This window comes from Caretta caretta, chromosome 12 (genome assembly GCF_965140235.1).
Source record: "Caretta caretta isolate rCarCar2 chromosome 12, rCarCar1.hap1, whole genome shotgun sequence".
NCBI lineage: Eukaryota > Metazoa > Chordata > Testudines > Cheloniidae > Caretta > Caretta caretta.
In genome coordinates, this window is record NC_134217.1 from 11,065,952 (window position 1) to 11,083,576 (window position 17,625).

The 17,625-nt window shown below is 40.2% G+C and overlaps 1 protein-coding gene across 6 annotated transcripts in view; it reads left to right on the forward strand.

Moving 5' to 3' along the window:
- Nucleotides 1-10,798: 10,798 nt before the first annotated feature.
- Nucleotides 10,799-17,625, forward strand: part of ESRP2 (epithelial splicing regulatory protein 2) — a 114,737-nt gene continuing 107,910 nt past the window's right edge. For 4 of the 6 annotated variants that reach the window (XM_048870737.2, XM_048870734.2, XM_048870736.2 and 1 more), the window contains exons 1-3: nt 10,800-11,209; nt 11,413-11,565; nt 12,482-12,610. In XM_048870737.2, the coding sequence (XP_048726694.1) occupies nt 11,431-11,565; nt 12,482-12,610 (264 nt within the window). In that variant the 5' untranslated portion in view covers nt 10,800-11,209; nt 11,413-11,430. Of the gene's footprint in view, nt 11,218-11,412; nt 11,566-12,481; nt 12,611-17,625 lie in introns of all 6 variants that reach the window. The other 2 variants (XM_075118342.1, XM_048870735.2) reach the window with 2 other exon arrangements.

The following is a 17,625-nucleotide window of genomic DNA, read 5'->3' on the forward strand; positions in this document are numbered from 1 at the left end:
CACTGCAAGGGTCCAGTAAGATCAAATTGCTCTTAGCCCAGTTAGTGCGGACAGAAGAGGCTTGTTCATACAAGCGTAAAGTTCCTGCACATCACTGTTGGACATGATGAAAACTGAGATATTATCAGCCTAGGCCATCAGACAAACTGGGAAAGCATCCAGCTCCACTGCTACAGGAAGGACAGTCAGACAGCTGAGGAGGTGCAGGAATGGCTCCAGACTAAGAGCATACAGCAGTGGTTTTCAACCTGTGGTCTGTGGATCCCTAGAGGTCCACAGACTATGTCTAAGGGGCCTGTGAAAGGTTCAAGGTTGTCATTACCTTAGAACAGTGGTTTTCAACCTGGGTCCGCCTATTTTGGTCCATATTTAGAATACACTGAATTATAAGAAAGGGATACATCGGGGAACCTGAGAAAGCTATTCACCTCTGAGCAATTAAATCAAATGAGAATGAAACAACAACAAGCATACACACACCCCTTAGTATTGATCAGGAAATCAAGGCCTGAAAGAGGTATGTGGCACCACTTGGATCAAAAGATAAAGCTTTATTTGACTGATCATTGCCAAGACTGCCTCTCATCATCACCTAATTGTCAATGAAGCCTGAAAAGTGCTAAATTGCTATTTGGGTTAGTTACTTGTTAGTTGGGCAATCTTGACTTCCATTGCATGGAGTTATTTATTCACTTGGGGCTTTATTCTCCCATCACCAGAACACTGCAGAGCTTGTTTTTAGCCCTCTTTGGATGAAAGGGGCATATTAGCACAGCTTTCATGGAGATATTGAAAGTTTTTTTTTCAAAGCTGCTTAAGAGATTTGAACGTCCATTAGAAGTAATGGGAATTGGGTGTCCAAATTATTGACGGCTTTGAATATCTCAGCACTCTGTTGTTTACAAAAGGATCCAAACTGTTGAAACCTTTACATTTCCATAGGGGTGGGATGTGATCAGTGCAGTGTAAGGGTATGCTAAAGTGTGCGAGAACATATGCAAAAGTGAAAGGCTTGCTGGACAATGTTAGTAACTTCTCACCTGTTTATCCATGTGATTGAAAGTTCTAAGTCTGTCCATTAAACACAGGGTCTGAAACAGCACAATCCAAGTGGTTCATCATAGGAACATCACCTGTTCAGGTAAATCTGATTTTCAGATGCTATTAGAAGGGATATTGATCCAGCTGGTCTCTCAGCAACAGGATGTAAAATTTATACCACTGAAGTCTATTTAAATTGTACTGTTAATAGAGCAATGGGCTGATGCACATTATGTTAGTGAATGAAAGTGAACATTCTTTCTTTCTTGTGAAGAAAACGTACTCTTCTCCAAAAAGTTTTAGAAGTCAGAAATGTCCTGTCCAAGTTTGTACTTGATTTTTTCATTAAAGTGTAATAGTTGCTGGTATGGGTGGAAGTATGTGGGGTGGTGGGCAGATGCAGGGAACTTATGTTAAATCTAATTTACAAAGAAGCAAAGCAAATTTGTTTCTGGTGAATCTGGTGTCTGATTCACAGCCCAAGGGTATGTCTACACTACAAAATTAGGTCGATTTCATAGAAGTCGATTTTTAGAAACCAATTTTATACAGTCGATTGTGTATGTCCACACTAAGTGCATTAAGTCAGTGGAGTGCGCCCTCACTACCATGGCTAACATTGACTTACAGAGCGGTGCACTGTAGGTAGCTATCCCACAGTTCCTGCAGTCTCCGCTGCCCATTGGAATTCTGGGTTAAGTTCCCAATGCCTGATGGGGCAAAAACATTGTTGTGGGTGGTTTTGGGTACATGTCGTCAGGCCCCCCTCCGTGAAAGCAATGACAGACAATCGTTTTGCCCCTTTTTTCCTGGATTACCCGTGCAGATGCCATACCATGGCAAGCATGGAGCCCGCTCAGCTCACCGTCACTGTATGTCTCCTGGGTGCTGCTGGTAGACGTGGTATTGCATTGCTACACAGCAGCAGCTCCTTGCCTTTGTGGCAGACGGTGCAGTAGGACTGATAGCTGTCGTACGATTCCTGGGTACTCCTGTCAGACCTCGTTGAGGTTGATCGGGGCGCCTGGACAGACATGGCTATTCTCCTCTTAGAGCACCAAATGGGAGCCGGAGACTCCAGGTCATTCTCTTTTTTAAGTTTCATGTCATGGAGATTCAGTCCTGGAATATCATGTGAGCTGGAGGCTTCTGCCTCAGGCTGCTCTCCCAGCTCCACGCGGTATCACCTACTCTAGCCTACCCCTTGCTCCTATGGCTCATGAAGCCTGGACAGTAGTAAGGAGCAGTTCAACTATAGGCCGAGCAAGTGCAGAATGGTGGTAGAATGTGCCTTTGGACGTTTAAAAGCTCACTGGCGTTATTGTTTGCTGACTAGGTCAGACCTAAGTGCAACCAACATTCCCATTGTTACTGTTGCTTGCTGTGTGCTCCATAATATCTGTGAGAGTAAGGAGGAAGACATTTATGGCGGGGTGGGAGGTTGAGGCAAATCGCCTGGCATCTGATTTTGAGCAGCCAGACACCAGGGTGATTAGAAGAGCACAGCAAGGCATGCTAAGCAGAGGGGCATTGAAAATCAGTTTCATGACTAGCCAGGCTACAGTGTGACAGCTGTGTGTGGTTTTCCATTGATGCAAACCTGCCCCCTTTGTTGATTTTATTTCCCTGTAAGCCAACCACCCTCTCCCCTTTGAAATAAAGTAACTATTGTTTTGAAACCATGCATTCTTTCTTTATTAATTAAAAAAAAAAAAAGAGATAATGGACAAAGTAGCCTGGGGGAGTGGGGAAGGAGGCGAGCAAGGAGGGAAGGACAAGGCGACATTGCTTATTGTAGTCACACTAAAAATCAAACGGTTTGAATGACAGCCTTCTGTTGCTTGGGCATCCTCCGGAGTGGAGTGGCTAGGTGCCCGGAGCCTCCTGCTCCGTGTTCTTGGGTGTCTGGGTGAGGAGGATATGGAACTTGGGGAGGAGGGCCGGCGGTTATACAATGGATGCAGCGGGGGGGCTGTGGTTTTGTTGGGTTTCCTGCAGCTCCAACAGACGTTTCATCATGTCTGTTTGCTCCCCCATTAGCCTCAGCATCGTGTCCTGCCTCCGCTCTTCATGCTCACTTAATTCTTTCCTGGCCTCTGCCACTGAATGCCTCCATGCATTAAGCTGTGCCCTATTAATGCAGGAGGACTGCATGAGCTCGGAAAACATGTCATCGCATGTGCGTTTTTTTTCGCCTTCTAATCTGCGATAATCTCAGGGACGGAGATGATAGGGGGAGCATAGAAACATTCCACGATTCTGGGGGGACTGCATGGGCACCTGTGCTCCTGAGTTTGCCACACTGACCAAACAGGAATGAAATTCAAAAGTTCCCGGGGCTTTTCCTGTGTACCTGGCTAGTGCATCGGAGTTCAAAGTGCTGTCCAGAGCGGTCACAATGGAGTACTCTGGGATAGCTCCTGGAGGCCAATACTGTTGATTTGCACCAACACTACCCCACATTCGAGCCAGCAAGGTCGATTTTAGCGCTACTCCCCTCATCAGGGAGGAGTACAGAAGTCGATTTTAAAAGCCCTGTATGTTGACAGAAGGGGGGTGGTTGCGTGGACGCAGTCATTTTTAAATTGACCTAATGCGGCTAAATTTGACCTAACCCCATAGTGTAGACCAGGCCGTAGAGACTAATGTCCTCCATTTATCCAGGGAAAGGAAGAGCTTTCCCCAACAATTCCCCACTAAAGAGCTTCAGTCCTGTTATGGAATTAACATCTTCAAATGAATTCAATTTTCCATGTCTCACCTGAGACCATCAAAGAGGTTACCAAATGAGGGATCTCACAAAACTATCACCACAAGTTGTAACCTCTTTCAAGGCCCAGCCGCTAAGAATGGGACTATACACCATCACTCGTTCACATGGGTCACTGATTAGGACTTTGGCCACCCTAGGCCACATTTGAACCTATGACTTAGTGCATGGCTACAATGGAAACTTCAAAGCGCTGTCGCGGGAACACTCCCACGGCAGCGCTTTGAAGTGCAAGTGTGATTGTGTGTGAGCACCGGGAGGGAAGCTCTCCCAGCACTCCTGGTAATCCACCTCCACAAGGGGATTAGCTCCTAGTACTGGGAGCCTGGCTCCCAGCTCTTGGAGCCTGTCTACACTAGTGCTTTAAAGCGCTCAGACTTGCTGCGCTCAGGGGGGTGATTTTTCACACCCCCGAGCCAGCAAGTTAAAGTGTAGACAAGCCCTTAGAGATGAAAAGCTCAATTTCTGATTTTAATTTTCCTCTGCCATCTAGTTTCTACAACTTTGTAGATTAAGGCTAGAAGACAACTGAGCTAACACTGCAATAAACCAAATCATAAATATCTGCTCACATGTATAACTGAATTTGCTTTTGCTATGCTGGCCTCCATTTGATTTCGCTTTCCACAAACATTTATTTGATCAAACTTTACTGGCATGAATGTTCAGAGAAAGTGAATTTTCAGAATCAAAATTACTGATTGATTATTTCAAAATCATACTTACTTATACACTTATCCAATCATATAAACAGAAACAATAGAAAGTGCTTTGCCTGACCAATCAGAACTCAAAAGTTCAAATATCAAGTATGGAATAGTTTGTGAACTATCTGCAATCCAGCTACAGCGTAAAAACACCCAGAAAACGGTGCTGAAAATATTTGAATCATAAATGATTTAGAAGAAATTCTGATCTACTCAATTCATTGCAAAAGGAAAGAGAAAAGTCTAAATTCACTGGAGAGAGTATCATTGCAAACTGTTTATTTAGCTCAATTATGTACCTATAAGAATCTTAAGTAAAGGATTTACTTCAGAAAAAACAGTTTGCTGTGGGGATGTATGCATGTTTTCTGTTGACAAACTTCTGATAAAAAGTGAAGATTCAAATCTGTCTGATGTTCAACCTTGATGCCTTTATTCATTAAGGCATTTATTGTATAAGTAGGGGCATAGCGAGCAGATCGAGGGACGTGATCGTTCCCCTCTATTCGACATTGGTGAGGCCTCATCTGGAGTACTGTGTCCAGTTTTGGGCCCCACACTTCAAGAAGGATGTGGATAAATTGGAGAGAGTCCAGCGAAGGGCAACAAAAATGATTAGGGGACTGGAACACATGAGTTATGAGGAGAGGCTGAGGGAGCTGGGATTGTTTAGCCTGCAGAAGAGAAGAATGAGGGGGGATTTGATAGCTGCTTTCAACTACCTGAAAGGGGGTTCCAAAGAGGATGGCTCTAGACTGTTCTCAATGGTAGCAGATGACAGAACGAGGAGTAATGGTCTCAAGTTGCAGTGGGGGAGGTTTAGATTGGATATTAGGAAAAACTTTTTCACTAAGAGGGTGGTGAAACACTGGAATGCGTTACCTAGGGAAGTGGTAGAATCTCCTTCCTTAGAGGTTTTTAAGGTCAGGCTTGACAAAGCCCTGGCTGGGATGATTTAACTGGGAATTGGTCCTGCTTTGAGCAGGGGGTTGGACTAGATGACCTTCTGGGGTCCCTTCCAACCCTGATATTCTATGATTCTATGATTTCCCTGGACTGATACAGAAAATAATGTGCTCAGTGTATTTGATAGTCAGACAGTGCACTCCAAAGGTAGCCAATGGAGCTATGCATGTGCATAAAGTTAACATGAGTAAGTGTTTCCAGGATCAGGGCATTACATTGTTTGCCTCCACACCCATGAGAAGGGAAAGGAGCTGTGTAAAATAATGCAGGATATGTTTTAGGTTTTTTTAAATGCTAGTCCCCCATTTTGTTTTTATTACTGTAGCATTAGCATGCAGTCATACTTTGAGTGAACATGTGCAGCACACAGTTAGAGCCAGCATAGCGAGTGCCTGCAGTAGTGCTTGATAGAGAGCAAAGGCATCCACTGCCATTCTCGTCAGGAAGCCATGGTTCTGGAGTATTTCCATGCATTCTTATACTTTTGTGAAGGTCTCAGGGCAAGTATTTGGAAGGTCTCTACCTGCATTATAATCATGGCAGAGCTAGATAGTACAGGGAAAAACTGATGTTTCAAAAACATCTGAGACAGTCACTCAAGGAATACAGTTAAGGATTTGTTTCCATGCCCTCTTAGGAGAGTTCCTTGTCAAAAGAAGGATGTCAGGGAAATCCTGATCATGTTGATGTGTCCACTAAGAATTAAACAAAAGTGTTTGAAAAACACAAACAAAAAACAAACCTCACCAGCACAAAAAGGCTCATCCTAGAGGCAATACAATATTGTTAATGCCCACGTTATCCTTGCGTTAGATAAGCAACAAGACTTTGTACTTAATGATTTTAGCACATTTTTTTGTTAGTTTTCAAAGTGTTTTATGAGATAGTATCATCATCTCCCTTTTCACAGATAAGTAAAATGGGGCATAAAAAAGCAACTTGCCCAGTGTCACACAAATTGGGAATAGAGGACAGGATTGAAAACTTGGCTTCATTGCAGTTGGTAGCAGAGTTAGTGGCTCGATTTTTATAGTGGGTGTGCTGAAAACAGAAACCACATATTTGGTTGTTATTACTATTTCAAATCAGGGGTGCTACTGCACCCCCAGTACCCCTAATTCCAGCACTTCTGGTCAGTGGCAGTTTTTACATGAATTTCAAGGGGCCAGAATTTCATCCTTGATCTTGTCTCCTAGCCTCATGCTCTCTCAACTAGACAGTAGCTACAGGAGTTCAATATCCTGGGCTCTCAATTCAGTACTTCTCAAAAGCAGTGTAACTTTAAAGAAATGTTTTAAACATTCAAGGGAATGTAGAGTACATACTGTAAGAATTGAAGTTTTCAGTGCAGATTTGTCTAGTACAATCATAAACCATCTAATAAGTCTATCATTATAAACTCATGTGATAAAACATCTCAATTTTCCAGGATTGCTTAATTCCAACTGATAGAAAATAACTGCAGCATTAAACTTGGACAACAGTTAGCGGCTACCTTTAAAATGTTTTCTGCAGTCAGTAAAACTTGTGGGACGTTATCCTTATGTGTAGCCTGCAAACAACCACCTTTGTAAATAGGACTACCAGAATTAAAGCTAAAGGTGAGCAGTCACTCTTTATTTCAGTCAGATCTTGGTTACAAATTAACTTTGCTGGCACTAAATGCCCAAGGGCTTAGCACATGTGTTGCTTCAGGAAGTGGATCCTGTTTTTTGGAAACATACCATAGCATTCCTCTGCGTTTTAAAAAGATAATGTTGTATAGATCATTATTTTGAGTTGTGTGTGGAGATTGTGTGTAGAGGGGAAATGAGAAACTACCTGCATAATCTGATATTTTGAAATCATCTGAAATGCTATGGAAATCAGTGTTGTTTAGATGCTTTTTGTAAGACTTGTTTGACATAAAATTAACTGGAAGTTTAGAGAATCTTTTCTCTGTGAGTTGTGTGTCATCTGGCCTTAAAATGTATAGGATTTCCTTTAAGGCCATAAGCAATCTAAGTGACTTTTAAAAATGGAGCTTAGGTGCCTAAGTCATTTAGGCACCTTTGAAAGTTTTACCTATAGTCTTCTAATGATTTAATTGTTTGTTCCAACATCGTCATAAGCTACATGAAGGCTGGAGTTCAGGGGCTCTCATTTACACTGTTGTAAATCAGAAATACCTTATTAATTAGGTTATGAGACAGATAAGGTATGTACACTGTGATAAAAACCCGGCAGCACCGAGTCTCAGAGCCCAAGCTCCAGGCCGAGAACAAACATCTATGCTACAATTTTATTGCTCCACAGGCCGAGTCAGCTGACCTGGGCCAGCTGCAGCCATGCCACAGGTCTTTTACTGCAGTGTAGACACACTCAAAACTCTAACCACAGCTCTGACTGTGTGTAACAGATTTGATGCACAAAAAGAGGAAACCCAAACATAAAAACTGAGTATTCTAGAAGAAACTACACTGAATACTAGGCAGATGGCTCTTTTGAAGTGTCTTTCTGGAAAATCAATTCTGATTATAACAGTATCAACTTTAAGGTTACCTGTAGCAGATCAGTTAGAGTAGAAACAGATAGATGCTGAAGAGGATTTGTACAAGAGGATTTGCTGAAATGTTGTGAGAGTTGCTGTCTTTCCCAATCTGGTTTCAAATGCAGTCTACAGTCTAGACTGTAGACTTACTCCTTTTCTGGAGTTGGTTTTGCTAAACAGAAATTAAAAATAATCCAGCAAAATTCAGATCAAAATTTCTCAGCGGGCATGGCTATTACTACAGTTCTTTCCACAGGGCTCCTCAATCCACATCCAAGAAATTCTGACTTATCCACCACAGCAGGATCAACACCTGCTAACAGGATGGGGCATTTCATGCAAACATTTCAGACTACACTATTACTTGCTGGTATATCTTTGTTTATAACAACAATGCTGGAATTAAAGGGATGGGTCAGGTTGATTAGGTACTTACTGGATATCTGCCCAACTGGAATCTTTCCCAAACAGATGTCTCTCTTCATAACGTACACACTTTGTACATAGACGGCCGGCTGCTGCTCCCATTGAAGACAATAGAGTTTATAGTTTTGATTACTGATTTCAGTGAGAACAAGATGATCCTCACATGTATATATCCACACACTCACACGAAAGGGATTCAGCCTCTAACTGTGCTTATATATTGCGTACAGAGTAAATGATAGGCTTCTATTATATCTGTCTAGAGCAGTTGTTTTCAACCTTTTTTCATTTGCAGACTCCTAAAAAATTTTGAATGGAGGTGTGGACCCCTTTGGAAATCTTAGGCATAGGCTGCAGAGGCGTTCACAGACCACAGATTGAAAACCACTGGTCTAGAGGGGAGTATGCCCTCTCATCACTATAATATCTGACCATCTGATGAAATTATGGAATTAGAGTTCTATCGAGTTCTTGTCATGTACTAAAGCACAAAGACAAGCACAACCCCAGAACATGATAGTGAAAATATGTTTTTTTCTAAATTCATATATTATGGATGCAATAAAGTTTTTAGCCTGTTTGTGCAAAGGTTTGTGGGTATTTATTTTCTTTGATGTGGTGGATACATGTCCTTAAGACTGATTCTCAAATAGCAGCGTACTATATTAGCAGAAGCAGCCATGGCAGAGGCTGAAAGGCAGTCAGCTACTTGCTCTAACTGGTGTATTTTGTAATTCCAAGGAGTTACTCCTGTGCATTGTGAGATTTCTCTGCCTGGCTTTTACTGTGTAAATATTTACAAACTAAATTATATCCATAGGCCCCAATCCTGCAAACACTTAAGCGGGTGTTTAACTTCAATTTTAATCAATGGGAGTAAAGTTAATGACCCATGATAAAGTTAAGTACAAGCTTAAGTGTTTGTAGGATGTTTCTAAGTCACTTAAAGCCTAAAAAAATATTATAGATCGGTTTAGATTTTTAAAAGTTCAATTTTCTCTATACTTTAACAATCAGACAACCGTAAATAAATGTACAACTATGCCATTTCCCATAATGAAAGAGATCAGTTATCATTATACCTACACAACTGTCCATTAAATAAAAGTTATCTGGCACCCATTGACTTTTATCAGAGGGCAAATATAGTTTCTAATTGAAAACACCTTGAGTAGTCCTATTGAACTAAAGGGCAATCTTTGCACTACAAAAATGATCATAGAACCCCAGAATTTTAGGACTAGAATGGCCATTGAGAGGTTATCTAGTCCAATCCCCTGCACTCATGACCGGACTAAGTATTATCTAGACCATCCCTGACAGGTGCTTGTCTAACCTGCTCTTAAAAATCTCCAATGATGGAGATTCCACAACCTCCCTGGGCAATTTATTCCAGTGCTTAACCACCCTGACAGTTAGGAGGTTTTTCCTAATGTCCAATTAGACACATAATTCACCATGAGCCCATTTCCAGCAGCGGTAGCAATAGCTGAAGATGTTGCTAAACAGAGATATAAGGGTTTGCTTATTATTTTAAAACTAGAGCATGGTTAGACAACAGGATGCTAAAGTCATCTGAGTCTTCCACACTACAAATTCCCCAGCTGCTACTACTGGTAGCGAATTGTGCATCCAATTTTAGTCAGAGTAGACACAGTTAATGGAACTACTTACAGTGGTAAATTTCCTCAATTCTCATTTTTGGTGTGTTTCCCTCAGTTTAAAAAGAATTTTTTTCCAGTTCATTTTTGGTAAAGCAGAAAAGAAAAGAAGAAGAAGTTACATATGGCTACACAGAGAAGAAAAACTTAACTATTGTCATCAGGCTGCAAGTAACAGCTACAGAACTGCTCAGTACACTGTGGCAATAACTTAAAAGATTTCCAGAGTGCCTTACATTTCAAGCATATATCAAGTTGTTCCATGCATACCCATATGTCAAGACAGAATTCTGTTGACTACATTGGGATCACCCTTTGTGGAACAATACTTAAGATCAGGGCCTAAATGTATGATATTTCCTGGCTACAGTGTTGCACCCATTAAACATCTTTCCCTTATAATATTACAGTATGAAATTTGTATTTATTTTTGTTAGCTGTCCCTGGAGATTTGAATACACACCCACTGGTACACTGATTGAAAAAAAAAATCTAGATTTAAGTTGAAGGAAATGCTTCAGAGATCAAACAGCATACCATGTTAAAGCAGCTATATTAATAAATATTTAAGACTTCTACATAGTAGATTCAGTCCAAGTGAAAAAGATCTCTAGAAAAACTTAAACCAACAAAATTGCATAGCCAAACACCTTTAGAACTGAGTGAACAAACCAGAGGCCTCCTGTCGCTTTAACATTCAGCTGTATGTTGCATCCACTCCCTGGTTGCTGATAAAGGAATCCTGTAAAACTGAAAGCAGGCAGGTAAAGGCACTTCCTGGAGGCAGAATTAAATAGAGAATGGGAGTTTTCCTCTGATCTCTCTGAAAAACCAATCAGGCAGGGTCAGCCAGGCGTTGATTCTCCTCACGTCCCTCCTACACCTTTTCCAAAGACCCAATGGCTTTGTCTCTTTGGGAGATTGACTTCAGTCACATGGTCCGAATCAAGGGCAGGTAACTTAGGAGAGGAGGAAGAAAAAAAAAAAAAAAAAAAAAAAGCCCAAGCCCAGGCTGGGTTCCTGCCATGATGTCAGAGGGAGAGAAACCCACAGCTTGTTAATTTCACCTCCCAATCAGACCCGGGGAGAAGGAGATCATTGGGAACAGGTAGAGCTGTAAGAAGTTTTCTCCATTTTTGTCTCAGCCCCCCTTCCCCAATAGCGCGCTCTCTTCTCTTGATATTATTACTCCTTGTCCTCTTATTTCCCCTTTGATCACTTGGAAGAAGGGGTGAGTCTCTGTGGGATTTATTTTATTTTCGTTTGTCTCTTTTTTTTTTTTTTTTTTTTGACCTGTGCTTTTGATTGTAGTTGTTTCCCCCTGTGGTCATGACGGCTTCGCACAGTGACTCTTTGGTGGTGTTGTTTGGGGCAACAGCTGGTGCATATGGGGCTAAACTGGGTTCGGATGAGAGGGAACTAATTCTCTTGGTGTGGCAAGTTGTGGATCTACACAGCAAGAAGGTATGGCTTCAAAGTCTTGATACGAGGTTGTGTTATGTGCGTACGCTGCAAGCGAAGCAGCCCCCCAGCCCTGAGCTGGCCGGGTGCAGGCATTATGGTCAGTATCACTTATCCACCTCAGCTGGGGCTGTTTGTTCATTTCACAAATGCACCAAAAGGGAGGGGGGAGGTTAAGTCTACAAAGACCTTTTGCCTTTTCTTATTCTCCGCCCCCCCAAGATTTTTTTAAATTAGGCTATTTTTATTTTATTTTTCTTTAAACGTTGGTTCTTTTTATGTTAGATTTCTCCTCATTTTTGGAGACTTCCAATCCTCTTTCCGTCTCCCCGCATGCACGCTTGGGACACCAAACGTGCATGCTTTAATGGAAACTATCTCCACAAGGAAAACAGATCCTGAATGGCCTTGTTTTTGTTCGTTTTTCTTACGATCAAGCTATTTTTTAAAATATGTACCTTATTTTAAGCGATTCTAACAGTAATTTTTTATTTTTAATTACTGTAATGTAGATGAGTCTCAGGCTGCTAGATGTAAAGTTTTGTTTTTTAACCCCTACACACACACACACACACACACACACACTTGTCAATTTGGTTGAGCAGAGTCTTCAAATTGTGTAAAGCTATATGATCTTCCCACCAAAAATCTAACAACTACTGAACCAACCAACGCTGAGTGGAAAACATGTTCTCCCTATGAATGCGTAAGAACCCATAGCAAGTACCCAGTGTTGGGAGTCTCCTCTCCTGGGGCAGGAGGGAAGTTACGGAGGGCTTTGATTTGTGAAATAGACAAATACGTTTTTTGGAAAGTGATACGGACCTTTCTGACATTTCTGCTAAGCAATTGAATGCATTGTAATAACGAACTCATTCCATTGCTCCTCACTTTTCTCCCCCACTTAACATGTTTTCAGGTAGGGACATTGCACAAATCCCTGGTGAAAGCAGACAGTTTGGAGCTAAGTGACCAGTGTCGAGAAGTGAGTGGCTTAACACCAGAGGGACTGAGCAAAGCTGAGCCTTTGGACCGAGTTCTCCAACAGGTGAGGACCAGCAAGGGCATTTAAGGGTTAACTCTGGGAACAGGATTGAACTGATGCAATAAAGCAAATACACTTGGTTTTGCCTTTCAATTTGAAATCCCTAGCAAACTGTTTCAAAACCAGCCATACCTCAGTCAAGGTATACCCCACAGACAGCTCTTGAGCTATGTGAAATTGGGTTCTTGGAGAAAAATGGGAAGAGCTCAAGTAAATTGTGGCAAAACTTTTGAGTCGGTGTCCTTGTTCTGACAGTTTTGGCCTATGCTTTTGATTTATTCGAATAGGTCCATGTACAACTTTTACCCTAAAGTTCTCTTCTTCAAGGCTTAACAGGGTGTAGCAGGATAATTAACAAGTCAGAAATTATTAGGGTACTTAACAAAAAATGTTCAGAGAAGTTTGATCAAAGAAATACTATTATACTAAAGATACAGATTCATCAGCTTATCAGTGCTAATATAAGACCTTGTCTTTCTTGCATTGTGAAGAAAAACAATTCACTCTTAAAGGTAAATAGTTGCACATACCAAATTATAATTTCTGTAAAATACCACACAGGCAGTGTGCATGACTTCTCTAGAAAGTTGAACTGAATGATCTTAAATTAATAGATAAGGAAGTGCTTAATTATAGTGAGGTAGAAGTTGAGTTTGGATGTCCAAATGCATAATACAAAATCCCTGCCTTCTGTCTGTAAACTTGTTTCTTCTATTGTTGCATTTTGCTCCTTGAAACATTCTGCATCACCTTAATTTCAGACAATATGATAACCTGAAAATTCTTATGATCCTTACAGTTTAAAGAGGAGGCTAGTTACTTTAATTTTTAGTGTGTGTGTCATATATACACCATGGCTTTTTTGTCTCTTTAAAATGTGATTGCTTAGTAAACTGAATTTGACTGGAAAAATACAATAGTGCATTTTTGTGGAGTACTGTATATGAAAACTGTCTTTCCACACCTTGCTTGAATCATTGTGGGTGTGTTTTGAAAGAGAAACTTGCTTAGGCAGTAGGACAGGTTCATGTTGTAACTTCTGGTGACACACGCATAACTTGGCAGAATAGGAACTAACCTGACTTGATGCTGAATGGTTAACAATTCACTGTACCTGGACTAAATAATTTCTTAAATATAAATACACAACCTTTGTGCATTCAACATCATTTATTTTTCAAAATTAAATGTGGATTACACTGTTTTGTTTTTTCTATGTTACACAAGTTTCACAAGAGTCCAGCTGGGAGTGTAAAGTGATTTGGGTAGCTTCAAAATAACTCTGAGAAAATGTAAAGCTGCAGGTTTGAGCTTGTCCCAGATCTTGCACTAAAGGCATCTGGAACAGCTTAGCAAAGTACACCTTGTTTACCTTTATAGTACACACTTTAATTATACTTGATACTTTTATGAGAGATTGTATCTTACTCCCATAAACTGTGCTGTAGGTGGGTCTACTCCAGCATATAAAGAGAAATATTAGCTTTTGTGTATGGGTGTGGAAGAGACTCTCTTGCAAAATACTTTTTTTCATTTGGGTGGCATATCTTGGCAATTGAGGAAGAATGTTTTTGTGATTAAAGCATTGGAGTGCAACTGCTGGCTCTGTCACTGTCTTCCTGTATGACTTTAAGCACTTCACTTAATTTCAGTGCCTCAATTGCTCCACCTGTAAAAAGAGAATGACAGTACGATGACTTCAGATATGTGTTGTGAGGATATATTAATTCATGTTTTTGAGATAGTCATGTACTATGGTAGCAAAAGTAGAATCTATAGTCCACAACTATAGGAGCCAATCCCTGCGTGTTCTATTAGATTTTTACAAATTACTTGATGCCTTCAGGTAAGGTAGAACTCTTATTGCCTGGAATAATTGGGGATTGAGTAGTTCATTAAACTGAACATCTCAAAATTATAGTAAGTATGGTGCATAAATTGCAGTTGGGTGCACTGCATTGCTTTTTTTTTTGTCTTTCAAACCACTGGGAAGTGATTTTTTTTCAGTGTGTTCAAGGCATCGGAATGTGAAAGGATATCAACTTGCTCTTCATCAACATTTTTGTTTTTCCAACTCCTATCAAGAAAAATGGTTTGTGTAACTAGATGTTCATAAGATTGGTGTTTGTAAAATCGAGGTTCTATTGTATTGTTAATGAATGCAGATTTTAAAAAAATTTAAAAGCGCATTCTGCTAATCAAAATAATCTAAAAGTGCAATTAGGCAAAGTGGTTATTTTAAAAAAACAAGTTATACCTAGATTTGAGGGCACGTTGTAGAGAACCCGATAGTGCAATTGATTAGTCTACTAAACGTTATTCCCTTCTGGAGACACTACTGCAAACTCTGCAAAGGGAGGGTGAGATCACAAAGCTAGTTGCCTTCATCTGGTCCCTCTGAAGTCCCCCACCCCAACTTATAATGACAGGCATTTATTGCTGAAAAGTAGCCCAGTGCTGCTGTTTCTAATCAGGAACATTGGCAGCATTGGGAAAGGGAAGCTTGCACAGTAGCAGCTTGCACTATGAATGAGCCTCATTTGAGTGCCCTCAACTCCTACTGGCTTCAATGGGTATACTCCACTTCTTTGGACCAGATCCCAAATGCCCTGCTTACAGAAATACAATACAATATAATAGTACTGCACATTTATTCACCCACATTTTAAAAAGCACATTTGATTTTGAATTAGATGCATGGGTGACTATACAACTTGTATTAGCAATATATTTAAAATAGAAATCTTGCTTTTTGGATTGTGACTGAAATAATACTGTTTTTCCAGTTATACTTTTCCAGCATACAAAGCCTACAGAGAGACTGTAGATTCAGGAAAAAAAAATCTTACACTGCAATGTCTCTTTATAGTTTGAGATTTTATATAGTGCTTTTCATATACATAACTCCATTCTGAAAAGCTAAAGGTAAATTTAAGTGTCTTACACTTAATTTTCCCTTTGCACAAATCTCAGCCATGTAATCAAGAGTGTCCGTGCTTGTTAATTATACACTGTTCTTGCCTTGGATTCCCAATCTCTACCTATAATGGGGAGAGAGAATTTCCAAACACAAATACATTGTATATTGTAACTTTCAGCCTTGCTTCAGGCATGGAGAAAAACGGGTGAATTGCAGGTGGCTGAGCTTTTTCATTGAGCCTGAAAGGATTATTTTTGTTGTTGTTCTGGCAGAATTCAAACAACGGACAGCAGTTCTCCTGCCAGCATTGGCACATGGTCCATTAAAAGTATGTGTTGTGGGTCAAGTTATATATTACTAAAGGGCTAGGCTTTAATAATATAAGGAGATGTCTTTAAATCAAAATTGGGCTTTTTTTTAATATACACAACTGTTGTGGTGGTAGTGCAGGGAAAACTTTGTATTTGTATGGTCATGAATAAACTAGTTATATTATTCTACAAAGTTTTGTTTTATTATTTTAAAAACAGTATTTGAAGATCAAAGAGAATTTTCAAATAACGAATATTTTTAATGTGCATGATATGATCAATTTACACTGTGTGTCTCTAACTTATTTGTCCTTGCTTGTAGTAACAAACTCCAGTGCCTGTAGACCCAAGGGGTAGATTGCATTCTATGATGCACAGTAGCATTGTGTGTGCAAGTATCTTTTTGTTTTAGTGGAGGAAAATCTGTTCGGGATTCCTAAATCTGCACCCTTTTAGTCACTTTGCTTTGTGTATTCAGTGAATTCAAAATGGAAATGATTCCAAGACATAACTTTCAAGTGCGACATCCTTACAATCTTGGAAAGCCTGTGATCTGCTCCTTTCTGGTTTGGATTCATTGTCCTAGCTTCAGAGTTTCCTTTCATATTCAATGCAAGTTTAGTATCAAGTCTCAAACTCTTCTAAAATAATAAATATCTCAGTAAGTTGAGGGCATATAGAGATTAATTTCCAGGCCACATAAAATCAGACTGATTTTATTTTTAACTAAAAATGTCTTGCACTGTAGGAATTTCTATCTTCCATACTCGAATCATATTGGACAGTCTGACCTAAAGTAGGTTTCAGAGGAACAGCCGTGTTAGTCTGTATTCGCAAAAAGAAAAGGAGTACTTGTGGCACCTTAGAGACTAACCAATTTATTTGAGCATGAGCTTTCGTGAGCTACAGCTCACTGTTTTAGGCAGCCATATGGTATAGTGAAATTGAACATCTCAAAAGACCAAACAGATTGGAACTCTTCGCACAATACTTCTTATCACTAATTATATGCACTAGATCCAGTGTTGTAAGTGTTTAAAGCAGTCATTGCCTATAAATAAATGTCCCATCAAGTACATTTTGAAATATAATCAGGTTAAAAAATAGCTGTAGCTCTCTTACAAAGAGGAAAGCATCCTAAGTACCTGGTCTAGACAATAAAAGGAAAGTATGGCCAGCTGTGGACTTTGTTTTCTTCCAGTCATTCTCATGCCATATTTCCAACCTCCAAAAGTTCAAAATTCATGAATTGGATGACCCACCCCGTGCAAACAAATCATGAGTGGCTTACGAATCATCACACTTTCTTTAAATAATACATTTTGGAATAATTTTATTTCCTTTCTGGTTTCTGAGCCTTTGAGGTGCACTTACTTCATGTTTTCAAGTTTTTCTTTGCAACCAGGAGGACTAGATGTCTACTTTTGCTTTTAAATGAAAGCTGAGATTCTCATGCAGTGTCCTGATTCCAGCAGCTGGGGCTTTGAGGAAAAACAGCTATTGTGAGAACTGGCGACACTGCAAATATCTTAATTCCTCCACACCCCACCCAAGGCATGACCTAAATCAACTTGATTCACCTTGCTTAATCCTTATTGCTTGTCACGCTGAGAGAGGAAAAAGATGAAGAAAAATTAGTAATTATGGTGGAGAAATGCCTGTGATATGAAGACGTTGGATGGTTTTCATTCCCAGTTACTGATTTCCTTTGAGCAGTAGTCCTAAAGCCTGAGTTTTCAGCGGGAGTTGTGTGCGTGACTCTGTTTGTTTGAAAATGTTCATCCAAG